This window comes from Xiphophorus maculatus, chromosome 1 (assembly GCF_002775205.1).
Source record: "Xiphophorus maculatus strain JP 163 A chromosome 1, X_maculatus-5.0-male, whole genome shotgun sequence".
Classification (NCBI taxonomy): Eukaryota; Metazoa; Chordata; class Actinopteri; order Cyprinodontiformes; family Poeciliidae; genus Xiphophorus; species Xiphophorus maculatus.
The window spans coordinates 28,829,772-28,857,657 of NC_036443.1; the positions used below are offsets into that span (position 1 = coordinate 28,829,772).

At 39.1% G+C, this 27,886-nt stretch overlaps 1 protein-coding gene across 1 annotated transcript; it reads right to left on the bottom strand.

Annotated features, from left to right (window-relative positions):
* Nucleotides 1-2,876: 2,876 nt before the first annotated feature.
* fam120c (family with sequence similarity 120C) lies at nucleotides 2,877-27,350 on the bottom strand. The gene is made up of 17 exons (XM_005801947.3): nucleotides 26,835-27,350; nucleotides 23,636-23,882; nucleotides 23,475-23,557; nucleotides 20,917-21,045; nucleotides 19,240-19,342; nucleotides 19,032-19,105; nucleotides 18,675-18,949; nucleotides 17,696-17,858; nucleotides 17,446-17,529; nucleotides 16,454-16,625; nucleotides 15,188-15,437; nucleotides 13,046-13,160; nucleotides 12,532-12,741; nucleotides 11,169-11,403; nucleotides 9,802-9,937; nucleotides 9,541-9,604; nucleotides 2,877-8,777 (listed from the first exon to the last, which is right to left on the bottom strand). The coding sequence occupies exons 1-17, from the start codon at nucleotides 27,348-27,350 to the stop codon at nucleotides 8,538-8,540; spliced, it is 3,096 nt and encodes a 1,031-aa protein (XP_005802004.3). The 3' UTR covers nucleotides 2,877-8,537.
* Between the last annotated feature and the right edge of the window lie 536 nt (nucleotides 27,351-27,886).

Consider the following 27,886-nt stretch of genomic DNA (forward strand, 5'->3'; position numbering starts at 1 on the left):
CGACACTTCCGGGTTCACTGCAGTAACTGACAATACATAATTCTGGTTTCAGTAAACATTAGGCCAGTTTATTTTTTAGGTGATTTACAAAAAAACCCGGTGAAAAGTACATTAAAAGGCATGAAATACATTAAAGCCTTTGCAGTAAAAGCCAGCAAGAGAAGAGGCACCAAAAATAAACTAAAAATAAGCTTTTCTGTAAGAGGAAGTTGATGCAAATAATACTTTTAGTAAAGGTTTAAACAGTACTCTTAACGTCGGGTTTTCAGGAATCTGGTTCCTGAGCCGAGCAGCAAATGAACTAATAAATCTTGACTTCCCATGTTAAGTTCTGGTTCTGAAAACGTTGACAAAAGATAAATAATACATTAAAAATCAGTTACTTTCAAAAACCCGACTGTTGACTGGCAGCACACACAATGAGCAGAGCAAGAACAATTTCTAGCATTTGGTACAAAAAGCCCATTTACAAACAATAAAAGATTAAATTAACTGTCAAAATCAAAACAACAGAAGAATCGATAACGTCAAGATAATAAATCAACTGATCAGAGGTTTGAATTTTCCCCTCAATCAGCTTATAAACTAACTGTGTCTTCAGTTAGAGGCCTTTTCATAATAACTGTTATACTGTCTGCTGCAGGACATAATTCCTGCTTACAGCCATCATCATCTACAACGATGCTAAAGAAAATTAAATGTACAGCATCATTTAGTTTCTCTTTTGGATTAATAAGGTATTGAAAGACTAGTGAAAATGTTTTTTATTTAATACTCATTAAAGTATAAAAACTAGGAAGAATCACTTTTTCAGCATTCTACTGAATGCTTTTTTAACTTATTAAAAATGAGAAAAGTAACATGTTTTGAAAGCGTTTTAACTCGGTTATTTTCCTTATTCTCAGATTAAAAACGACAAACTCTGTAAGCATAAATATTAATTATTATCATGTAATTATCTTTAAGTAGAACTGTCACAATATCTTTTTGTGGATGATAAATTGTTCCAGAATTATTGGGATAAACAATAATGTTGTTTTGAGATCATTTTTAAGTAATACAATGGCACAGTAATGCCATTATATTACTATATTTAACACTGAGCCTGGAAGACATTTTTTAAATATCCAAAAAATAAACAAACAGAACAAAAGCAACAAATAAAATGAATATTAAAGTCTCCATAAACAAAATTGTCCTTCCAAAAAAATGGTTAATTGAAACCAAAACACCAGACTGAAGAGTTTTTGGTAGAGAGAGAGAAAAGAGAAAACAGTAAATTCTGCACACAGAAAAGAAAAGACTGAATTGGTTTTAATTTATTATGCAATAAAAAAATTCCTTTTGCTTCTTGCGTTAGGCCTGTTTTTAAATAAAATAAATCTAAATTAGTCATGTCAGTGAAAAATTCAATTTTGAAATCGTTTCTAATTACAACTTCAATGAAAACTGCAGCAGAGATTATTTGTTTATAAATGAAACCAAATGTGTTATTTTCTACACCACTGATGTTGACAGCGAGGGGAAATGTAAACAAGGTAATATAAATATACTAAAACACAGATTAATAAGTAATAAAACAGCAGAATACGGATTGGTTACCATAACAACACAGGATGTGTAGACTCCAGCTGTCTCTTCGTATGATGGTGGGTTTGAGTCGCCCTGAGAAAGACAGTAGGCTGTATAGTTATCTCCCAGATCTGGTGTGATCCTAAAACTATACAAACTACTACCTCATCCCAGAACTCCCAGTCCAATGGAACCGTCCCGTTCGGGTCAAATCCCCCAGTTAGAGAGGCACAAAACCGCTAAAACACAATGTACTGATTAATAAGTCATTAACTGTGAACCAGGTGATGCTAGCTCGCTAACCTGGACTGTTCCTGAACACGGGGAATTATGTAAATACATCCGGTTCGGTTTCAGAACCAGAAGTCCTCCTCGGCATTTTTGTCACACCCTTCGAAAAAGCAGGTGTCGTTTCTGGTTGTTTTTCCGCCGAACCGGGTCAGGTTGGTGTCAGCCAGTTAGCTTGACGTTAGCTCGAATTGGCGGTTCTCAGCTTCCCCAACACCGATCACTGTCACCTCCGTCCTCCCACACACAAACGCTTCCTACTCCCACAGCGCTCCACCGTGTGTGTGAGGGTGTCCGTGGGCGTAAAATCCACTCGTCGCCCCTCCAAACTCCTCGCTTCTTGGTTCCGAAAGATCCAGCAGCGGCGTTAGCTCAGGTCTGTGTTCAGCTCAGGTGATTTAAGAGCGCCTGCCAGGCTAAAGTCGCTCGCTGCATCTCAACAGCGTCTAGCGGAGGATCTTCACAGGAAATACGTCACCCGGGCTTACCACGTGACTCGGAAACACGTAACAATAACGGACGTTACTTTTTTTTGTAGTTTTTTTTGCTTGTTTCGGCAATTTGTTGAAAACACAAAAATACACATTTTGTTCGCAACTGATTTTTGTTAGCATTTTTATTAAATTAGTGACCCAATTACGTTATGGTAAATGAAATATTTTCAACATTAAACTAAAATGTAAGCATTGGGAGATGCGGCAAATAACATTTGAGTTCTACTGTATATAACAAAGCAACATTACAGGAAAGACTAAAAATATAGATGGGATTACATTACAAGTAACTCAATTCAAAAATACTTTAAAATTGAGATTTTTAAGAGACGAACAAATATGCCATTCTCTCACTATTATGGTATTTAGCAAACATAAATATTTTCAGTAATTCTAACTGACCTAAAATAAGAGATGTAAAGTGAGACAGTGAGAACAAATTTCTATTTTGAGTATGTAAACCTTTGGTTAATCTATAGGTCCAAAGTAAGAAGAAAAAAAAAAGACACTGGACACAAACTGTCTTTTTTTTACTAAAAGAATAAATTTTATTTCAGCACTGTAAGTCATTTCCCAACCAGTACAAACATGACTGCCATCTTAGTCTCTTCCTGAACCTTTCCTCCCCTCCCTCTGTGTGATGAGACCACCAACAGCCAGACAAATAAAACTTTGAAAAAAAAAGAAAAAAAAATGAAAAAAAAATTTTTAAACAAACTTTCTTTGCTTTCTTTCCACAGACTGTCTGGTGCTTCCATAATGCTAACAATGACAAATTATACCAACCATAATTATAACAGCAATAATGATGATAATATTTCTATAACAATTATATCATGGATACATTTGAACCCTTTTTTATTTTTATTTTTTTCGCTGCACAGGTAAGTTTTGGGTGGTTATAGGTACGGATGCATCAGGACACACGCTGCTGAAGATTGACCAAGGTGACGAGAAACGATCAGCCTGACTGGGAAAGTGGAGACGGTAGCGGAGGGGTCGGGCGGGGCCGCCGTTGACAGGAGGGGGGTAGCAGTGGCGGCACAGAGACGGACAGTAAACAAACGTTTTCACCAGAACCGGACAGGAAACAGAGCAAACATATGACACAAAGTAATACTGATTCTCTTCTAAGAACACATTTCACACTTCAGTCCTCCTCACAGCTGAGATCTTTGGAGAGGCAAGCTGGCTTTAACTGAGCAGAGGGTGGATTTTCCCTAAAACACATCATTGAATAATTTATTAAAACGCACCATGGCTTTATAGAGGTAGGGCAAGATAATTATTTGAGGGCCACAAAATGTTTTTTTAAATTTATTTAGAGATAAGGTTTCTGTTTTGAAAAATATTTCCCTTTCACCTTGACAATAATAAGAAAATCCATATTTTCATCAAATAAAAAAGTCTGATTTGCGTAATATAGGGAGTTGCAAATAATTGTTTTCTAAAATCTTTGCTCTCGAGTAAAACCACTGTCCTATTTACGATGAAAAAACTGAGAACATCGTGTTCCCCTTTCCACTTTTAGCCATGAAAATTTCTCAGATTATCTTCTTTAAATGTTTTAAAACTCCATTGTTGAACTGGAAAACCAAGTTTGTGCTATTTTTGAAAATTTATTTTATTGTGGTCAACAAAATCACTTCGAGGGCCACAAAGGGGCAGACTTTCAAAAAATTGATAAATTAATAAGATGCCGGAGAAAGTTAGTTTTTTGTGAATATGTAGAACTTTAATAACATATTGCTGACCGTCCCCCACCTGTTGCTGAGCACTGCAGGTGTTTTTTCCGTTTTCCTTTGGTAACAAGAAACATAATTTTATAAATTTGTTTCTTCAGCTGCAGGCAGCTAGCAGCTGACTGTAGACTTAACATTAGCTGATAGTTCAACTAATTGAATATTTAATGTTTCCTTTTCAGTGCAATAAGCATTTTAATACAACTGCATTTTTCCTTCTTGCTTTAATTTATGATCAAACCCTCCAAAAATCTATTTTAACAGTAGTAATAGTTTTTCAGTTTCAAATAAAACTAAATTACATCATATTATGCTTTTTTTGAGCCTGTGCTGTAATACCAGAGTACTTTTGTATTGAAACAAAGCCAAAGTTTCTTCTCTAAAGAATAAATCCTGTTTATTTATTTATGAATTGTGAAACTTAGCCAATATCCTTGATATTTATGTTAAAACTGTATGAAATGGTTCTAAAAATGGTTTTAATTTATGTCAACCAGAACATGTCTCATTATATGTTTGTAGGAAAATTCATCGTCTGTCAGCAGCTTTGTTACCTTCAATAAGCCAAAGAGCTAAAAGGTGAGTCAGAAAAAGCAGAATAAACATAGAAAAAAATAACAAAAATTTCCCAGTAGAACAAAAGGCGTTTTTTTTTTTGTGTGTGTCTTTCCATCTCTGAGTTGCTATAGAAAGTCTCAATTTCAGTCACTGAACAGAGAGGGAATTTAACTGCAATCCGTTTGCTCAATCACGGTCCCGGCCCGCCTCTGCGACCGCCACCGTTAAACCTCAAAGACTTGTCAGATAAATCACACGTGCTGTAAAATATTTAAATATACTCATCGCATTGATCCGAAACTCGTTGCTCGGGGGCAGACTGTTCAGGTTGGGGGAGACAACGGGTGGGGGAGGGGCAGGTTTGGGAGGAAAAGGGGGGGGGCATTGCGAGGCGTGCTTTGGTTCTCAGATGTTCACAAGAGATGTTTTGCTGCTTTGTGCAAGGGTGCAGAGAGTTCAGCTTGGACTGAATATGAGATCTTTTTTTTTATTTTTTAAGGGATATCGTAAGAATCAAACATTATGCAGACGACGATTTTCAATTCGAGAAGAAGCGGGCAATATTTACTCACATACATAAGAAACGGTGAAGTGGTCTAAAGATGCCATATAGATACAGGTAAGGAGAATGGCAATCATTACAGTTCAAATCTCTAGGTTGGCTAAGCGTATTTCAGTACTAACTGAAGCGATGGTAGAAGGTTAAGATTAGAGAGATGTAATACCATTAAAAATAGTAAGAAAAACACATTTGCACAATTGAATAAAACAGTTTTGATTTTTTTTCTGGTTTTTTTTCTTTCCACTCTGGCTAGATACATACAGAAACTGATTATCAACGTTAATATAACCTTTACTGTTAGTCGGGTTGATTAAGGGCGGGGCAGCCCAGAGAGAAGAGAGAAAAGAGGGGGATAAAATAAAAATAAAATAAAAAGATTTCTAAAGGGCTAACAGAGGCAGAGAGAGAAAGAGAGACAAATGTGGGGATTAATCTGTGTGTATTATATTTTTCTGTGCGTGTGTGTGTGGTTGCGTTTAATGCGTGTGAGGATGCATGTACTTCCTCGGAGGGTCGAGGAGTGTTTGAGGCAGAGAAAAGAAACAAAAATGTGTTGTAACGAAAGGAGGGCGGGGCTGTTAGAGTAACAAGGAGGAGAGAAGAAGAAAAAAAAATCATCGATCAATATCTATCAAACTAAAACAGACGAGGACAAAAACGGGACACTACATCATGTGTTGTGTTGATTCTTTTTTTAACCATACTAACTATAGTTTAACATCTATGTATCTGCATGTTGTCAAGTGTGTGCAGTTGCGTGCCAAGCCGACACATGGACCGTGTCGCGGTTTTCTTTCGTTTGTGTTTTTTTTTTGTGCAAACTTGTCTGCGTGGGATATTTCGAGTCAGAACGAGTTACCAAAGGTTCTCCGACGAACCGACGATCACTCGACTGCTGCACGCACGAAAAAATAAAAACGTCAGCACAAAAGCAGAGAGAATGCAACTGATTCCTGTCTGAATGTGGTGTGTGGGTGAATGAGTGTGTGTTTTATTTATATATCAGTGTGTGGCGTGGCGAGCAAATTGAAAGAGGGCATCGTGTGGAACGGATAACGCTCTGGCTCGCCACGAAAAAATAAAAAAACAAAAAAAGCCATCTTTACTTCTTAATATCTGTACTAATGTCAAAAGTTGAAAGCGGTTATGTCTCCTAGAAAACCTAGACTCGGTATTTCGGCAAGTGGAGCTCTAATCTCTAGTCTAAGTCTCTGTGTCTGTGTTTTGCGGTCCAGTTAGGCCCTGATGCTGCTACCTGACTCTACGGACACCTATGGCGTCTCTGACGAGCCGGAACCTCCGGATTCATTTGGAGCAGATGTGAAAAGACGGCGCCGCTCAGTGCAACTCCGCTGCGGCTGACCGATAAACGGTCGAGTTCAGAACGGAGGGAACGGACATGTCTGACGTGACTACATTGACGCGTACAGTCAGGGTCGTTGGTTTGTGTTTTTCCTTCAGAAGAACTTCGTCTTTGTAACAGTTTGTGGCACACGACAATTGAGCACAAGTCAGTAAAATAGTAAGAAAATAAGGTGCTTCTATATTCTGACTTGCCTTTTTTTTTCATGTCGATCTTTCGAAGTTCAGAGATTAAAAATATTCATGGCTGTCGTCTCTCGGCTCCAACTGCTTTCTGGGTTTGCTTGTACTTGTGGATCTGGTCAGTAGGGGGAGCAGGAGGGCACATTTCATCGTCTACAAACATTAAGTGCTCTAATTCGAAACGTTTCCGTGTGTTCGAGGTCTCAGGGTGTCGCGTGATGCAGCCCACAGAGTCTCTGTCGTGTTTGTGGGAAGGACTTTGGGGCAGCGAGAGGCTTCCTGTCGGTCTGAAGTGACTCAGCTCCAAGCCGAGGGATGGTGGGACCTGGAAGGAATTGCTACTGCGCCCATTTTTATTTATTTTGCTCGCCTCAGACGGCAAACCTTACTGACGTACACTTTGGATTGAAACTTTCAGTGATCTGAAATGGTTTTGTTACAGGAGTCATGACTCCTTTTAGCTTCATTGAAAAGTTCTTGATTGACCGTGAAGTGCTGGAGGGGGGAAACTCTGCTTGGCAGCCGCTTCCCCCCTCAAACTCCCAACATCTTCCATCTGTTTCTGGGCAACAACATCTTTATTTTTCATTTTTTTGGCCTCAAGTCAAGAAGGTGCCTCAAAGTTTAGTTTTATTTCCATTTCGTCTGGTAAAAGGACTGTCCAGTGTGGTTGAATTATTATTATTTTTTAAGACAAAGTGCTGAACCACTCTGTTCACATTCTGACGTCTCTCAAATAGATCTCTACCTTTTAAAAACGTACTTCTACGCGTCATAAAGATGTATTCAGGAGCAGGGGATATCCCTGACAGAACGTCGATTCAACCGTACAGGGGATTTATTTAAAATACAACAATAAGTGCTTCTGCTGGGTTAATACAATCAAAGCTTTGGGACAAATAGGACGAAGGGGGAAGGGGGCAATCTTGCATACTTTAGGGTTTAAGGTGCATAAATTCATGGGTTTAGGGTTGGGGGGCTCTCTCAGCACATGTAAGCATTAGGCTATGCTACATAGGTCAAAGTAAGATAGCACACTATTACCATGAAGTGCTCCAGTGATAATTAACCAATCAATCTAGAAGGGGATGGGGGATAGCTAGCACACATGCTAATACTTTGAGTGTGTGTGTGTGTGTAGTGGGAGTGAGGAGGGGTGGGGGAGTCACTTCACAGAGAAATGGTAAAACATTGCCATGAATCAAGACTCAAAATTTATCTCGGACAAAAATCGTCCTGATCGCTATGGCAACAGAGCACAAAGACATGCGGCGACAGCGCTTAGCAGCTAGCTGAAACCCCGTCCGATTAGCCGCCGCCGCCGCAAACGTAACATCAGTGTGCGGAGATTTTAAAGAACGGGACCATTTAAGACGCTACATCAGAAACTATGTTGTCATGGTGATTCTGGGTGGGTGGGGGGCGAAGCTTTAAGCTCTGAGTGGGAGACGGTGACGATCAGGAGCTGTTTTTTCTGTGTATTTTTTTTTCGGAAGAGTGGAAACGGGTTGGGGCGCTTACGGACTCATGGAGAAACCCTTTCTTCATAAAACGATTTAAAACCACATGAGTAAAAATAAAACAGGAGCAACGGCTAGCTGCTTCAGTCTATCACGCGGCGCAGGAAGTGAAAAGGCGTCACTTCCTGCTCCGTGTGATTGTGCACGCAGCTAACGAGACGTAGGAGGAGGTCGGGGGGCGGGGCTACAAAAAACAGGGGAAAGGCAGTCGAACACATAACTCTCTGAGAGCAGTGCGTCCCGGCGAAGGACGCCGTCACTCCTCCTTCTGTAGCGCTCCGTCAGACGGGCAGTCGTCAAGGCAACAGGGGGCCTCCACTTCCACCCCCTCTGATTGGTTGTCTCTGCTGGCTAAGGCACACGGGATTGGCTGGGCCAGCTCCAAGGGCTGGCCAATGGCGGAGGCTGCTGAGCTGCCGTTCAGCTGCTGAGTGGACACCTCGGGCGCTGAGCCCGCCTCCTCGGAGGACTTCGTGGGGCTGCTGGGTGGGGGCGTCTGCAGCGGACAGGGAGGCGGTCAAAAAACCACAGCAAATTAAAAAATAATATCACCGGCTGTTCTTCCAGTAACCATAAAATTACTTAAATTGGAATTATGAAAACAAATGTTTATAAATCAATGAACGGTTTAACACCAAATTATATTTGATACTTTGCTCCATTTCATTTTATTAAATTAAAAATTCATTATTGAAATAGATGCAGCACTGAAATGTCTTTGGTCCCTTACAGATTACTTCTGTTTTTAATTTTTTTTGTCAGTCTTTCTGTTGTTGTATCAACCTTCCAGAACTCTCAGGTCTTCTGGTTCTGCATCTCCAGAACCAGAACCAAACACGGAGAAGAAACATTCGGCTTCTATGTACCACAAATCTGGAACAAACTTCCAGAAAATTATTATTGATTACTGTCGTTAATGATGTCTTGTGATAGTATTCTACATTATACAGCAGGTAAACTATGACAATCCATCCATGCTTCATTAATCTCAAAGCTTTGGTTTTTGCTGTGCGCCTTTGCTCTCCCACCTGGTCGTCCTTCCACCAACTTTTAAAATAATATGCTTGGACACAGCCAGTGTACTCCACAATGATCTTTTGCAGCAGAAACCAGCGAGTGTTACGATCATATTACACTATTATCATAACATTTTTGTAGTAAAGTAGATCGTTTTTATTCTAATTGCAAATGAACATAGTTGGTGAAAATAAATGCTTAAAATTAACTTTAGGAATTCTTCTGGGATCTTGACGTCATACCTGTGATCTGTTGGCAGCTGGTTTTTTCGCTCCCTTTACTTTCACTGGAATCTCTTTACCCCGCCTGCACAGAACAAACAGAAACACATTTTAAAAGAAATAGTTCTACATTTTTTCAACACAACCACTTTGTCAGCTGGACTAAGTGAGCTTGCACTCACTTGTTGCCAATTTGTAAAGATAAACTGCTTTTATGTGCATGACAAACTCCTGAATGACTGATCTTAGCTAAGAAGATTATACATGGCTGGTGAGCCTCACCCTTTTCCGGCTCCCACCGAGACCACCTGCATGTTGAACCCGCCTCTGCCGCGGAGAGGTTTGTTTCCAGCCCACTGGCCCACCACCATGCCGGCGATCTCCAGCTTCCCTCCCTGAGGCGGGATGGACTGAATGCCTGAGGAGAGAAAGAAACGTTGATCAACGTCGGTCATAAAAACCTACAAACCTCATCAGAATATCATAACAATCAGTGCAGATGATCAGTCAGCAGATTGGGTTTCTATCAGGCAGTGCCCCAAAGGATTTAGTGATTTTTTTTTTTTTTGGCAATCAAGATCACTGATTTTGTGGTGCTGTTAGAAGTATTTGTAGGATTATTTTAGTAATTAATTATTCTGGTGATTAACTGAACCAAAAAAAAAAAAAAAAAACAATTGGCACATTCTTCGGATTCTTCTTTCAACCACTTTAGCTTATTATTATTTAAAAAATAGGCATTAAAATGCAAACAAATAATTCAAATATTTTTTTAAATAAGAAAAAAACATGTTGTTGCCTAAAAGTCAATACAAGCACTTATGCATGCAAAATTTATAAATTTTTTTGTACAGCTTTTGCTTCATTACTGCTTTGAAAATGTTCTGATTAATAATTGTATCGCAAAAGAAGCTTTTTTTTTAAAACAATTTTAAAAAGAGGAGGCTAAAACTGCAACTTGAGTAGTACTGGGTAGAACATATTTATAGACAAGGAAGGTTTTATGTTTTAAATGCAAACTGTGTTTTTTTTTACATTTTTGAGTTAATTGCTGCTCCGACTGTGGTGTTCTTTAAGCAAATTACCTTTTTATTTAAGTGCTTCTTCTCCTGTTAACGATTGATCGATTACTAAATTAGTTGTCACTTTGGAAAGGCCTGATGTCGCTTTGTATGGTTTGATTGATTGTTTTTGCTTGTTTTGCCATTTTGTTGTTTTTGTTTGGTTGTTTTTATTGGGTTTTTGTGTCTGAATGTTTGCTGTTGTATTTGCTTTTATTCATGAGGACTGTGTTCTTCGTGTATCAGACTGTCATCCTGCTAAAGTTTTCTCTTTTTTAAAAAAAATATGCCATCTTTATTTTAAATATTCCAATTATTTTAATAATCAATTAATCATGAATAATCATTAATAATCTGATTAATCGTTTCAGGTTTAATTAGGGAGGGCCATGCCAAATATTTTAATTTTATAGCAAAAGTAAATATCTGTTGCTCAGGTTATTTATGACAACCTCCATTTAGTTTTTGATATTTTTATCAGCTGCATTTTCCTTCTTTCCACACAAACTGACATTTTAACCTGTAATTTTGAGCTCATGTACATTCAACGAGTCTGCAGAACCGTGTGTGTGTTGAACTGGAGCGTACCTGGGAAAGCTCTGGGTCTGTGTTGGCCGGGGTGATGAGGATGGTGCGGGTGATGAGGGGGCATGCCGCCCATGGGACGAGGCGGGTAGAGAGGCATGGGGTAGAAAGGGGGCACCATGGCAGGGGGCAGGAAGGCAGGAGGTGGCAGAGGAGGCGGAGGGGGAAGAGGACGAGAGAGATTGATGCCCTCGAGGATCGCCTGCCGCATCTTCTCCACCTTTGACACCAGCTCCTCCTGCAGAGCAGAACAATGAGACGCTGGACGAAAGCAACAGTTTATCGAGTTCAACATGTTGTCAGCTGCAAACGGTTCTTTGGTTTTAGTAGGAAAACCACTGATCGGTGAAAGAAACATGGAATCGTGCCTGTGTGAAACTGGCTGCAACTAACAATTACTTTACTAACATTCAATTATTCTGATGATTAATTGGATAAAAACAATTTACACATTTTGCATTTTTCATTGAACAAGTTTTTTTAATACAATTTTAGAAATAAATTGAAAGAATCAAATAATCCAATTCCATTTTTAAATGGAAGAAATAAGCATCTTATTGCCTACAATCCATTCACAGCCTTTCTTCAGTTAATCATAGATTGATTCATTTTTGTATTAATCATTAATATTTAGATACAGGTGCTTAGTAGGAGAATTTGAACCAGGTGAAGCTAAAACAGGGTAAAACATATCAAAGAAGATTTTAAAAATTTTTGTACAGTTTTGGTTCAATTACTGCAGTGAATATGCTATTAATTCAGCAAAATACATTTTTAAGTCTGTATATTCCAGTTAACAATTAATCAATTACTAAATTATTTTATTAAATAATCTATTAATCATTTCAGCCCTAGTTGCGACTGTTTATTGCTCTGCTAACCATCTGTGAGAAATGGGCATTCCTCTACTGAACGCTTAATCATTTGTAGCAAAGGAAGCATCAACCCAGTAGAGCGAAGACCTGATCTGTTGACCATTTTTACTAAACCAACAAATAAATAAAGAATTGATGTATACCTATGAGTGCTGTGCAAGAGACTGAAATTACTAATTCCCTAAGGGAAAATCTTAAATGGATTAATAATGTTAGATATGGGTAACACATATTTACAGATGAAGGTTTTTCATCTCAAATGCAGAATTTATATATTCTTTGCACAGTTTTGACTTAATTTTTTAGAGTCTGTACACTCCAGTTAATCAATCAATTGCTAAATTAGTTAATTATTTCAATAATTGGTAAATCCTGATTAATCTGATTGTTTTAGACCTACTGCATATGCGTCGCACTTTATCTCCAGTGTGTGAACAAGCTAAACCGAAACCCCTGAGCCATGTTTATTGCCCCCCGCCTCGGTCTCTTACCTGCCCCTCGCACATGTCCAGCAGGGCGGCCCGGTCGCGGGCGGCCCGCGCCAATTTGCTCTGGAAAAGTTTGCCGTCAAAGAAGCCCCAGGGGCAGCAGTGTTCCCATGGCAACGGTTGGCCGCAGACATCATTGATGAATAACGCCGTGTCGACGCCGGCCATGAAGAGAGCAGCCAGCTGCACGCCGCGGGCGTCCACCTTCTCCACCTGACGGACGACACGGAGAACAAAACAAGAAACGAATAAACATGGCTGCCGCAGACCAAAAACATGAAAATATGTTAAAAGATATTGAATATCTGATCATTAGTGCCAACCAAACACTAAAACGGAAAACTGTAATATTTTAACAGTTTTTTAATGGGTAGTTTCACCTTTACATTCTGCCACAATGTAAATGATGGGGCCCAAAATGAACCATGCTTCTTTTCAATCGGGTCGAGCCGCTTCAGCGTAAATTTATTTCTCATCCGTTTCATGACGGACTGGGAATAAAAAAGCGCCTTGTCACCTTGAGCTCCTGCAGCTGGTCGGGTTCGTAGAGCTGGCTGGAAACGGCCTGGGCCAGGAAGGCATCGAGCTCGTGTCTCTGGAGGATCCGTCCACCGGGCCACTGCATCATATACCTGAGAAGAGAACCAACCAGAACCGGCTTCATGGAGCAGCAACAGAAAACCAACAGCTGGATCAAAGCCAGATGTTAGGAACAGGAAAATAAATATTATCTAGTTCAAGGGTGTCCAAAGTGAGGCCTGAGGGCCATTTGTGGCCCATGGACTGAACTTGCAGTTCAAGATTGACACAACTTGGTTCCATCCAGCACAGCTTGTTTGATGCAAAATGGAGATTTTTAATTTTTTATCATGGTAAAATTATTACTGACATAATTTTCTTAAAATGGAATTATAATCATTTAGTTATTCCCTCATAAAAAAAACATACCCAGAGTGTTGCTTTTATTTTTTAATGCATGTTTGAGAAATCTTTAAATCTCCATGGCAACCATTCAGCTGTACAAAACACCTCGGTGGACCTAGCTCCGCCTTTGATACACAGCTCCTACAGACTAGTCAGCAACAATTTGCAAACATCCGATGGAACTCATAATAATACATAGCTTCTGAAGGTTTCACAAATTCAAATTTAAGACTTTTTAAGATCTTTTAAAACTATCACGAGTGGAATTTAAGATTCGTATCTCCACAGAAATGTGCAAAAGTCACCCAGCCAACTGACAAATTTGTATTTACCTAATATAAACACAAAAAAAGATAGCTGGCTAGCAAGCAAGCGTATATTAGACACCGCTTGTTAGACCATTTTGTGTCGCTGTACACAATGAAGTTGTTTGCGTGTGACTTAAACTTTTGCTTTACAGAAAAGGCTTGCAAGAAAAAACCTACATAGACTATTTCAGATTAAGTGTGGATATATTCATAAATATATCCACACACACTCTGGTTACTTGTCAATTTAGAGTCCACTTTAAGTTGCTTTTGACTTGGAGCTTTAAATAGAGCAGCATCATCTTACATTAAAGGAGTTTTCCATCCCTCCATCCTTTGCAGGTCACTGAGGTCCTGTGATCTGGACCTGCTGACTGAGCGTCATACCAGGCTGATGACTAAAAGGAGAGAGAGGTTCTGGAAGCGTCTTCCCCTGAACCTGAAATCTGTTACTTCAAACCTGTTTTTTCATGCTAACATTAGTTGTTTTTTTTATGCGTCTTGTTAGGTTTTTTTTGTAAAGGACCAAAAATCCTTCCAGCTACACAGCATCCAAGACTAAAGGGAAAACTCCCAAAAAGCAAACCTCAACTTCTCTTCCAGCTACTAATAAATAAAGGCAACTAAAAAAATTAGAAAAATAAATAAATAAGTTTCCTTGCTAAAAATATGACAAAATGATGAAATGTGGATTCTGTTTAGACCAGTGATGTCCAAACTTTTCGCCAAAACTGGGAAATTTAAAGCAAATGCAAAAAATAGTTTTTTGGTTTTTAGATTTTTTGGGGTTTTGTTTTACTTGCTCAACAAAGAAAAACATTTTTATTAAATCAGCAAATCATTAAAGATCAAAAACATAAAATTGCGACTTTATTTGTTTGAATTTTGTTGTTTATGTTGATTTATTTTTTAAAAAAGGAAATTTTTGGGTTATTGATAGATTTCTGTTTTATTGACCTAATCTTTGCGATTTTAGATTTGCGGTCAGGGGCCGCACAAAATCATTTTAAGGGCCACAATTTGGACAACCAAATACAAATAAAATATTTTTAAAATTCAAATTCAGAAATACCTTATTAAATTTGATTTATTGACGCAATCTGCTGGGCTTCCTTTTAAATAGAAACCGCTTAATCCACTTTGAATAAGTGAACATATATTGTACTGTTTATTAACTGGGATCAACTGGAATGTGTGTGTGTGATTGAACTGAAATTATTTTTTGTAAAACGCTTTGGGACGACATTTGTTGTGGATTTGAGCTATATAAATAAATGGAATTGAAACTGAATTTATCCCACATAGAAATTAACCAGCCACGTTTAAATAAAAATAGTTTGACAATTAATTACAAACAGACATGGATATGTGTTGTCAAATTCATGGCATTCTCTGTAATGTCTCAGTTTTGGCCTTAATTTTCCTACCTGAGCACGCAGCACATGAGCAGCAGATGCTGAGGGACTTGTGCTGGGTTGAGGAGGGCTGGGCAGTCGGAGCGCAGGCACGCCAGGAAGGCTCTGGTTCTCCTGGAGCGGTCCTCGCTGGCTCGGCCCAGCCAGAGCCGCCGCAGGTTGGGGCAGGTCCACTCCCGGAAACACAGAGCCGGAACCAGCTCCGGGGTCAGAGCCGACTTGGCCTTGCCGCTGCTCCACTCTTTGACGATGACGGGAGGAACTGGAACGCAGGGAGGAGGGAGGAGAGCTGAAGTTTAGGCTCTGGAGGTTTATATTTGGAGCAGGGATGTTAATTGAGAACCGGTTCTTGGTAAGTCCAATTACTTTAATCGTTAAGCCGCTTGCTAAACGATTCCGCTCATCGGTTCCCATAACGTGTGACGTATTTGCATGATGCACACACTCTGTATTTTGCTTTAGAAAATATCCAAGATGGCGCTCTAAAATATGTTTATATTTGACAAAATGACCGTTCAGAACATGTTCAGAACTTTAATCACAATTCAAGGAGCAAATACCTCCATCATCATCAAACAGTTAACTACCCAGCATACAACTGATTTGAACGAATGTAAAGTTTTTGATCAGTTGCTTAGCAACAGAGGTGACTTTTGAGGGGCGGAGCCTCCAGCAAAGTGTCTCCTGCTGTGAATGTCCCAGGTACTGTTAAACTACTCCACATCCTGGTTATTGTATTAATGTTAGCTCTGTACTGTATGAATGATGTCACATTAACATTTACAGTCATTCAATAAATCTGTACTTTCAGACAAGGCTCATTTATCATATTAAAAGCACAAAAACTGTTGATCTGCATAAAATTGCATTTCATGTTAAAATGTTCTTTTAACAGATGGATTCTTATTACTTATCCCAGTTTTAATTTTGTTTGAATTGAATACAACATGGTGCATATTTTGTATTAGAGATTATTTCCTAACCGAATGAGAATCGAATCAATAACCGAGATCAATAATTCCCATCCCTAATTTGGAGATTTGTTTTGTACGATGAATGACAGAGTTTATGATTAGTTACTCAGTACGTGAATAATGTTTATACTAAATACTTTTATACTCTTAGTTGACCAATTTCTTGGAATGCTACTTTTTACTTTTACTTGACTAAAAATATGATCAAGTAGTGCTACTCTTACTTTGGCTACTTCCTCCACCTCCTGTTTAAACCCTATAGAGATCATTCGCGCTGGAAGTCAGGAAAACTTTGTTGTTTCACCTTCTAGCGGGGTCCTCTTGCGGAGGGCGAGCCTCTCCAGGCGGCGGTGCGTTTCAGCCAGACTGAAGAGGACGCCGTACGCATACTGTCTGGCAGCTCGGAACAGCAGAGAGGCAGGAGGCAGCTCCGAGTTACACTCGTCCTCTATACACACTGGCATCTTCATCTCTCCCTAGGGACGACCACAAACCGTGAGCGCCCAACATCTCCATAGCAACTGTTTCTGTTACAATAACCCGACCAAACGGATGCATCAGCAGAAGCTTTACAGCTGAACTTTCACAGCCCTGAAGGATTTTGTTGTGTCTGCCTCAAAACAAACAAAATACTCAGAAATTATTATTTATTCTGAAAATACGGCCTCTGGAACCGTCCTAGAATTGTTCAGTTCTGGAAAACTGTGCACAAAACTATAAAGAGGATTCTGGGATATGATGTTATTTTGAGTAGCATGGTATTATATCTTTGTAATTTTAACAATATCAGAAAAGGAAGAGCAAAGGATAACTATCTGATTAAGGTAATGTTAACAGTTAGTAAGAAAGCTATTACGATGAAATGGGGAAAGATGGAGGCCCATTTGTCATGAACAATGGATAGGAATAATAAAAGAAATCTACATCATGGAAAAATTTACATATCGCCTGAGATACACCACACACAAATAGAAGGAAACGGGGAGAAATGAGCATTGTTCAAAACAAAAGACTCCAAAAAAATTAAAGAACCCGACAAACTGGATGAGACAAAAGACATAATTAGAGGAATAGCTCCAAAGCAAAGATATCTTATTTTATATAATGTTGAATGTGAATTGTTCATATATACTTTAAATGTAAACAAACATGGAGAATATCAATAGAAAGTTAGATGATAAAAAACAAGTGTAGGCTTCACTGGATGCTTCTGTTTGAACAGTTTCTGCTCATTAAAACAAATCAGCCGATGTATTTGAGACAATGCGGTGAGACGTGGGGTAGGAGAGCATTTACCTTGGTCAGGATGTGGTAAATCTGGGGGTACATCAGCCCTCTTCTGTGTCTGTGTTCAGCTACACGAAGAACCTCAGCACTGACCTGGAGAAAGAAGCAACAGGCGTGACGAAAAAACGGTTCATTGTTCGTTCGCTTTTCCTTCAGTAAAATTCAAGCATTTTCAAGGAACCCTGTCGAGTTTTAAAATTAATAAATCAATCTAAGTGTTTCCCACCCAGTAAAATCAGCCGCTTTTTGAGCGTCTCACCTGAGGCAGCGGGGGTGTGGTTATGTCCATGTGACTCCGCGTCGCCATCGACAACAGTGACGGAATGTTCGACCCGCTCCCGTTGCCTTGGGAACCGTCTCCGGAGGCCGGCCCCCCTCTTCCAGCCGGATCCTCCCACCGAGAGGATTTGTCTGTCAGATGACTGCGAAGACGAGAGTTTCAGAAACATTCACACTGCTTCCACTTTTCCAGATCTTAAATCATTTTACTGGCAATCATCAACGAGCTGTATCAGGTTTTTTGAGACGGCAACAAAGTTGTGAATAATTTTGAAGTGGAAGGAAAATTAAGCATGACGAATTGAACATACATTTGTGTGGCATACATTTGTTTTCAGCCCCACTGTATCAGTACTTTATAAAAACACGTTTTCACTACTGCCACAGAACGGCACTAAAACACCACACACCAGCAACGTCATCAACCCTCCCCCCAAAAAAAGAATGAAACCAGCATTTTCAAATTCCCACATTGGGAACGGGAACAGATTTGAACAATTCCTGACCTTCCAAACCGCGAGTCCCTGTTTTTCTTCCCCATTGTTCTTTAGCTCACAAAATCAGAAACCAGATAACATTTTCAGTCTATGTATCTTTCTTTCAATTGTTTTTTAATTGAGAATCAACAATTAAAAAATTTAAAAATACAAAAAAACACCAATGTGATATTTCATTATTCATTTTCATGTGAGACTCAAATCATGTTTGACTTCATCCTCACATCCTAAAAGCTTCTTATCCAAATGTTCATTTTGGTTTAATAAACAAAAGAGCCTGGTGTGTTTAAGTTTTTTCATTTTATGTTTCAAACAAAAAAAAAAGATTTTCCTATGTTGACCGTCCGTTCTAATTACATGTACGAACTTCCAAGGAGTGGAGTTCGCCAGAGTATGTTTGGGTCTGAAGCGCTTCGTCTTTCTGTTCTGTTCAGCTTGTAAAACATGTAGAAGCGTATTTACTTAGCGTTGCTGTCGTTGGGTTCGTCTCCGTCTGATGACGAGGAAGGAGACGGGGAGGGGCCAGACTGGGTGCCGGTGTGATGGTTGGGCAAGCGGCTGCCGCCCTGCGTGGAATCGTACGGCGCCGACCAATCGGAGAAGCCCATCTTGCTGGTCATCGAGTCGTTGCAGTCCTGGGGCGGCTGCTGAGGCGGGTGGAAGAGAGGGGCGGAGCCTGGTCCGTACGGAGCGTTCTGATACGGCGGCTTAAACCCTGGACCCTGCGGCGGCGGAAACTGGGATTGGGAAGAAATTATTATTTACAGGAGCGCGTGGGAATTAAAGACGTAGCCAAAGCAAAAAACAACAGAAATCTACCTGATTCTTTCCAAGCGGGATGGGTCCGATGTGGCCAGGTGGTCCCCCAAATGGAACGGGTCCAAACCCAGGTACTGAGCACAGAAAGGAGATAAAACTAAATTTCAGCTCAGCTGGTTTCCCATATATAAATTTAATATAAAACATATTAAGTCAGATTAAATTGATTAGATAAAATCTGTCCTGCTGTAAACTGGTTTCTACTCACAGATGAAAGGCGAGGGTCCCATGTTGGGCGAGCGTGGTTTGGATGCAGCTGAGAAATAATCCACAGCTTTCTTGAATCGCTCCACCTTGTCCTCCATTCGTGACTGAAAACAGAGAAGAGAATATGACAGAAAATCTCACCGTCATTTTTTCTCTTATAAATATTCACTGAATTGTTTTTAAATGCACATCTGTTATATTGTCTTAATGTATCACAAAAATAAATAAATCACACTGCATAACTATGAGAATAAGTCAGAATTTTATACTTCTAATTATAACTTTGAAGGTTAAAATTATGACTTTAATGCCAGTAAAATTGTTCATTATAGACATTCAGCACACCAAAGTTCAGCTGGTTATAAAGCTGCAATGTGTAACTTTTCTAAAAAAATTTTTTTACGTATTTGTTGAAACTGTCACCATGTCGTGACAGCATGTTAAGAGACAGATTAAAAAGAAAAAAATAAATATCAAGCTTCTCCGCCTTCTTCCAGTGCTCCCAGTACTAACTATAAACAACCAATCAGAGCCAGGAGGCGCTGTTAATCACCCTCCGTGTGGCATTGCTCATCTTCTCTTCCATTTTCCTTGTTGCTCTCTGCTACGCTGCAGCTAGAACATGCTTTTGTGTATAAAAGGTTTTCCTGTTGTAAGTTCTTTCTCCAACATTAGCACATTTAGCAGCGAGTACATGAGTTGATTGGCAGCCCCAAGACCCTCCTCCTGGTTCTGATTGCTGGCTTATGGCCAGGAGCGGTATATGTCCTCGGATGGCAATAGTAGCTCAGGGAAAAGGTGGAGCAGATTGAACTTTTCACAGATTATCTGTCAAATAAAATGGTGACACTTTTAACAAATATGTAAAAAACATTTTTATAAAAGTCACATACTGCAGCTTTAAACAAATATCCAGCAAAATTTACTTGAAGGATTGGGGGTACAAAGTCTGAGAATAAACTAAATATTTTGTTGGGAGAAAAAAAATCAAAAAATAGAAAAATATTTAGGGCTTTTTTGTTAAAATTTTATGTTTAATTATTTTCAATACACGGAAAAATAATAAAAATGTCTAAAAATCACAACTTTTTTGGTATTTTTAATATAGTGACTTTGAATCTATCTAATCTGTTCTGCATGAAGCTTCCAGCATTTCTTTCGGCATCTGTGGCTAAGTTAGTTCAACATTATAACTTTTTTTTTGTTTTTTTGTGGGTTTACTACTGCAGAATCAAACCATAGAACATGAAACCATAAAGCACACCTGGAGCTGCCGGTGTTGGTTTTGTTCTTGTGGTTTCCTTAACGTTTTTTAGTTTAGCCTAAAACTGCTTCCTGCTGAAATCTTTCCATTGGTGAACAGTGCAGCACACATTCGCCACCTAATTAGCAGATCGTCCTACGCAGACTTTAATCTCGCTGCATTGTGCGGCGGAAAAGCACCCGACTGATTACTGATGGAAACCCCCATAAGTCAGAGTAATCTTATAAAGTATTTGGATTTTTTCTGTACTGATGTTTGATCATGTCCACAGTAATAATGTCTTACTGATCAAACATTAATTATTATTATTCTGCTAAGCTACTTTTCAACCAAAAACATGTAAAGCGACTGTGGTAGCGTTCCATCCAGTCTTAAGGAAGCCGAGACATTAATCCTGCAAAGGTAGAAACCCACCTGTGACTGTTTGAAGACATCTCTGGCGATGGTGTCGAGGTTTCCCAGGTCTTTGATGGAGGAGACGTACTCAGAAACAGCTTTGATCACCACTTCACAGGGCGGCAGCACCAGCTGATGGGCTCGCACCTGAAACCGCAGCAAAACATTCAAACTGAGAACGAAACATTCAAATACTTCGTTTACATATTTACGACGTTGCGAGGATGATTTTACCAATATGAGTAGTTTCTGTTCACTTAAAACTAGAAAAATATCAAAATTACAGTTATTTTTTAAAACAAACTAAATAAAGATCCCAGTCTTGATTCTCACATGAGCTGACTCTTAACCACGCTTTGGTTCATGCTTCACTCGCATTCTCACTCATTAATTCTGCATAAACTCAGGCTCTGTAACAGTCCCATTCATTAAACATGCAGAGTAAAACAAAAGACTAACTAATCAGGTCAGATACAAGTAGAAATGCATAAATTTAACTCTGTAAAAATGTTTCCACCCTGACTAATTCTTTCTGAGGGTCAACAATGAGCACCGTTTCAGCTGAAGTGAGAAGAAACATAGTTTTAAAGCGATGGTGAGCACACTTCACTAATCCACCAATAGCTTAGCTAAAGTTTTGCTAATCACTTTTGCTAATTTTGAAAGCTTTTAGGGAACTTAGCTAAGGCTTCTCCTATCAAGGTTTATGCAAGTTTCACAAACTTAAATTTTAAGACCTGTATCTCCACAGAAATGTACAAACGTCGTCCAGACAACTGGCAATAAATCTGAACTTCACTCGTTACAAACTCAAAAACGCTAGCTAGCTAGGCAGGTAGTTAGCTGTAGCCTCAACCGTCTCAAGTCGCAAAATGCAATGAAGATTTTTAAATACAAGTCAAACTTTTGCTGGTCAGAAAAGCCCCGCAAAAAACAACTGAGATAAAACATTCCTGTCTAGACTAAACTTAAGACCTCTGCCCAAGTTCTTTTCTTTTTACTCTGTTGTTTCATAAACTTCAAGTTGAATAAAGTTCAACATCCATGTTAAAGTTTTGGCTTTTGACCAATAATACTTCTTCAAGAAGTTATACGTTTATATTCACGCTCTTATTTTGAAGTGGGTAAAGACTGTTTAGGCAAAATTATCATTAGTGTCAGCATGACTCAGCAAATTTTTGTCTGTTCCAAATAATCACATAACCGCAACCACACAGGTAGGGACCCAATAACATGTTTGATCCCATAGAGGACAATTTAACACATTTTGTGTCATCGATACATGGTGGACATCAAAATGCTTCAAGTTAGCACTTTAGCATTAGCTTGTTTTTCATCGAAATTTTAAAAATGCTTAAAACTTTTAGCAAATCTCAAAATGAAGGAAAGGATCTGTCTTTTACTCCCTTCAGCAATGTGTTCCACAATACTGACTGATGTAAGACGCCATAATTATTTTGTCTTTAAATAATAAAATCCTGCTGTAGGACAACCGCTGTGTTGTAGAGCGGCATGATGTCTAATTAATGGCCGCTCACAGCAGTTGTGAGCATAAGAGTTATAATGCATACTGTGCATTATAATTCTGTTATGGAGAAAATTTGATTAAATTGGAATCAGCAGGTTAAAACTGATCAGTCATCAGCAATTAAAAAATTAAAATAGAATCGAAGCACATCTACATTTGGAGGCACTTCAGTCTGAACCAGACGCTGAGATTCCAGTTTAGTACTTAATGTACAATGGACATTAATTATTTACCACGACGCATTTCATATGAGAATTTTCATTTATTATCACAAGTTTCAGTTATTGATGATGAATAATAAAACAAAACTGACAGTAAGATTGGAAATGTGATTTTTGATATTTTTTCTCACTCTGTTCCACAACAGCATCAATAAATATCAGTAAATTCCTAAATATGATTAAATGCAATTACTGTGTGCAGATTAATGATATAAAACTGGTCTATCATAATAACAAATTTTGTTGGACGTTAAATTATCCCAGAAGTTATTGTGATAAACAATAATTTTGTTGTTTTGAGATTATTTACAAGTAATATCACAATACTGTAATAATGCAAGAGCATACTGTGAAATAAACAATAAATTCCAATGAACATTTAACACTGGAACTGCAAGACACTTTAAATATCCAAAATAAGTAAACAAAACAACAGAAACAACAAATAAAATGAATTATTGAGTCTCTGTAAACTAAACTGTTCTTTGAAAAAAGGGGATAGTTAGAGACTGAAGACTTTTGTCATCCCGTTTTAGGTACAAAAATGAGAAAAATGATAAATGATGCAAATGTAAATTGAGTTTATTTTAATTTATCACGTGATAAATTGATTTATTAATTTATTGTGGCAGGCCTTGATGTAAATTACTGTTTCTCAAGTAAGTATCCTGAGGAGGCCTGTTTCAAATGGGAATGTTTTTCAAGAATAATATTTCTGTTTGTGGCACATGCAGTTAGATAAAAAATAGGGTTTTTTTTATTATAATTTTTTATCATTATTGCAACAGTACCACAAAATATCGCAATACATTTCTAAGTCCAAGTACCTTGAGAGAAGCTAGTGGGTGTTCTGGTCCCAGCAGACTCCAGTGGAAGGCAGCCAGGTCTTCATCAGGCAGAATATGATTTCCTATAAAAGACAGGCGGGTCAGTTAGCAGCGGATAAAACGTCCTGGGCTGCGGCGGCGGCGGCCTGGCGTCTCCTCACCCAGCAGAGCAGCGAACAGTGGCAGGTGCTGTGTCTTCAGGCCCAGCTGCCTGGCCGCTTCAGACAGCAGGTACTGGTGTGTGGTCAGGTTCTTTCCATTCCAGCTCAGTTTAAGCGCGTGTGAGGAGAAGTAGGCGGGCACGTTGCAGAGGGCAAACTCCGAGTCCTGAGCGATCAGGCCAGAAAATCCATAGTCCCTGTAGAGAGACAGCACCTCCTGATGGTGGTCCTCCAAAGTCTGTACAACCTGGGGGTGAAGATTAGACGAGTTAATGGCAAAAAATGACAAAAGTTGCAACATTTATTATATTTTCTCCTAGTGTATTTTGCTTTCACACTGCACTGTGTCAAACAAACTAAACCAGGGGTGTACAAACATTTTGCAAAACAGGCCAGAATCCCAAAGTTTAAAGTGTTCAGGGAACCAAATTGTTAAAACATTTCTTTTTATCTGCTCAGCAATAAATTAAAAACAACATTCTAACGACACAAAGAGGCGCTTTTTATTACTTAGCAAAAGACGGAAATTTTTCTAACTTTTTGGGTGAATTGTTTTTTCAGTTTAATTGGTCTAGATAACCTTTGGGTCAATTCACAGCAACAAAAATGAGAACTTTCTTCAAAAAAGAAAAAAAAAAACTTCAATTAAGAAAGCACGTTAATAGGAGAATTAACTTGCTCTGGTTTTTTCCTTTTTTAGTAAGAAATTGCTGAATGCTCATGGCTCTACTTCATAAAAATGTTTTAAAAAATATCTTGTGCCGAACACTTTTAAATAAAGAATTAAATTTGTCACTGAAATTATCTTGTTTTATTCTTAAGAAAGTTTGTTACATTCAATAGTTGAACAAAGCCAAAGTTTATACAAATTTATACTTAAGTTCAAATAAAAGCCTGATCAGCTTATCTCCATTAAACCTAATAAATAAAATGAAAATCAAATATTTTCATCACAAATCTGGAAGAGCTGGACTGAATTAAGATAAAATTAAATTATTTGGAAATTTCATTGACAAATTGATTAGCTTGTATTGGGTTTAACTGAATTAATTGCCACTTGATCACATATGACAAACCTATAATTTATCCACCATGTTGAACTTTTAGTAGGATATACATTCAGTAGTTTAAACTACTGCAGTTCTGATTGCCTTCTTCCACAGGACATTTCGTAGCAACCGTTGAATTTGAGAACACCTTGAGGACATTTTGTACTCTATTGGACTTACAGTAATTTATCATCTATTCAGCCTGCTGTAAGGAAACCTGGTTATGTGACTCCAGTAATTAATAAACCATCAAACGGTCTTAGTTTAGCTTATTTAATCAGGAGTCTTATTTGCTGATATCTTATAAATTAACAGTCCCTGACAAGAATGAAAATAGAGAAATATTAAAATCTTATAAATAAAATAGGACATTTTAGATAATTCTGCAAAATACTTAAGTATCAGGAGAAATAAACTGTTAGGGACGTTAATATGAAACAGTTTGTTTAGGTCAGAATGTGGCTTTTATAAAACCTAAAGGAGTGTTTCATAAATCGTAAATGCAATATGATTTTAGTGATTCTTAGCGGTTATTCTGTATTTTTTTTATGTAATATTTGTATAAGCGTAACACTATGTACTATATATTAAGTGCATCTTCACTCTCCATATTAATGGGAAGAACTCACTAGCCTTTTACAAAAATTAAGATTTTTTTAAATAAAAGTAGGTATTGTCAGGCTATCTCAGTTGTATCCAAACCTTTTGCCAAAGCCATAAAGCTAAAAGCACTGATGGATCATAAAATACAAAAATAAAACAAGAGGAAAATAATTAAAATACATTTTTAGCTGCTCAATAATACACTAAAGATGCAAGTTTCAAATAGAACAAAAAATTGTCTAATTTCTGTAGTAAATTCTCATATTGGTTGATCTAACACTCAAAAAGGGCCACAGGTCTCTCTGCTTTTTTCACATTTTTGTAGAGGGAATGGTTTTTCCTTCTTTGGCAAAATGAAAAATGTAGCAACAAGAACAGAACGTAGATCAGTGCTGGCTGCATGTAGTCAAGTTTAATAATCAGGGTTGAATGGGATTCTACAGTGAGGAAAATAAGTATTTGATCACCCTGCCTGCGACTTTGCAGGTTCTCCCACTTAGAAATTATGGAGGGGTCCGACATTTCATCTTAGGTGCATGTCCACTGTGAGCGACATAATCTAAAAACAAAAAATCTGGAAATCCCAATGTATGATTTTATAGTTATTTATTTCTGTGTTATTCCTGGAAAGAAGTATTTGAACATCTGCCAATCAGCAACAATTCTGGCCGTCAAAGACCTGTTGGTTCGCCTCTAAAAAGTCCACCTCCACTCTACATATTATTCTGAATTAGAAGCACCTGTTGGAGGTTGTTAGCCACATAAAGACTCCTGTCCACTCCACACAATCAGCAAGACATCAATTACTAACACGGCTAAGACCACAGAGCCAAAAACACCAGAGACAAAATTGTAGACCTCCACAAGACTGGACAGGGCAACGGGGCAAATGCCAAACAGCTCGGTGAAAAAAGATCAAGTGTTGGAGCAATTATCATAAAATGGAAAAAGCTAAACATGACTGTCAATCTCCCTCTGACTGGGGCTCCATGCAATATCTCACCTGGTGGCATATCAATGATCTTAAGCAAGCTTAGAGCAGAAGAGGACAGTGGGTCATATTTCAACCTTTGCTGAGGTAGATAAGTTTGGCTTCACAGGCAAGTATTGGCCTATCACTGATCTCCTAAAATTAAGGAAATCGCTGGACCCCTAATTCTCAAAGATCAATCAACTTTAAATTGTAATGAATATTTAACACTGGAACTGTAAGACATTTTAAATATCCAGATTAAATAAACAAAACCAACAAATAAAATGAATTATGAAGTATCTGAAAACAAAACAAAAAAAATAGGGCGAGTTGAGACCAAAACACCAGACAGAACTTTTATCATCCAGAAAGAGTAGAAAGAGAAAAACAATAAATCATCCAAAAGGAAATTGAGCCGTTTTAATTGATTTATTGCTAAGGGTGAAAGCTTACTAAGTTACCACCCAACTCTGTTTAGAATGAACTTCTAGATGCGCATGAAGGAGCCACAAAAAGACACCAGTAAAGCCACAAAAACCAGTTCAAACAACAACCATCACTCCTCTTTTCTTACCCGAACTCGGAAGCGGAACATGGCGAGGCGGACGCAGTGGCTGAGGCAAGCCGGGGGCAGGAACCATGCCCGGGGAGGCGGGGTGGCCTTGCTGCCGACGTGGTTGACTATCAGCTGCGCCGTCTGCCGCTGGCCCTGAGCTCGCCGCGCCCACTCGGGCCAGCGCTCCTTCCCCAGAGTGCCGTTGAAAACCACGACGAGCTCCAGGCCGCCCTGGTACAGACAGGCCTGTGAAAGGGCGGCCAGGTAGCCCAGCATGGCGTTCCACTCGCCTCCGCAAACCCAGTCCGTCTGGTAGCCTCCGTACAGGCGCTGCAGGCTGGAGTCAGCGTCGATCAGGATCCTGGCAGGCGGGGGCGGGGGAGGCATGGGCCCGGGGTGATGTGGGTGGTGGTGTGGGTGATGATGGTGAGGGGGCTGGCGGGCCGCGGTGCGGGCGAGCTTGAGGAGGTCCACGGGGACCGCCGCCCCGGGGCACCGCTTCTCTAAATACTCCTGGAAACCCTGCACACCCATGACGGTGTTGTTGAGCCGGTGTGTGTGGCCGGGAGCGGCTTCTGAGTACGTTCTGTACGCCGTGTTTGTAACGTGTTGTGGGTTGAGACGGCAGCTAGCAATGCTAACTGGTCTCCGCTGTAGTGACAAACTGTACTTTGAGTTCACTGGAAAACAACCGGCTGGTGAGGCTGGGTGTAGGGGGGGATCACCGCGCACTGTCTTAAATTAACAACCCCTGTGTTTGTTTGCTATATATTTTTTTCCAAATGCTAACCTCTCACTTTTGGTCGTGGCTGCTCAGATTAGTGTCCATCCCTGTGGATTTTTTTGGTGTGATGCCAGCCAAGGCCAGTGTTGCTACCGACAACTACAAAAAGTTCAACAGATTACCCGCTCCCATAATTTGGCTTCTTTTCAACCGGCTTCCAGAATCAAACTGACAGCGAGTAACGTACATGCAGCGAGGTGGTGGATGTTGCAGTGAAATGTTGATCAAATGATAATACCTCTGATTAGTCCACATGAACGGATGCAGAGCTGCGCATTAGTTAGCA

Bases quoted from the DNA above. Each gene is read 5' to 3' on its own strand.
- fam120c (XM_005801947.3), bottom strand. From the start codon at position 27,350: ATGGGTGTGCAGGGTTTCCAGGAGTATTTAGAGAAGCGGTGCCCCGGG. The intron at 23,558-23,635 runs GTGAGGAGACGC...TGTCTTTTATAG, and splicing joins ACTGTTCGCTGCTCTGCTGG to GAAATCATATTCTGCCTGAT. The intron at 8,778-9,540 runs GTATGACGTCAA...TGTCCGCTGCAG, and splicing joins CAGCTGCCAACAGATCACAG to ACGCCCCCACCCAGCAGCCC.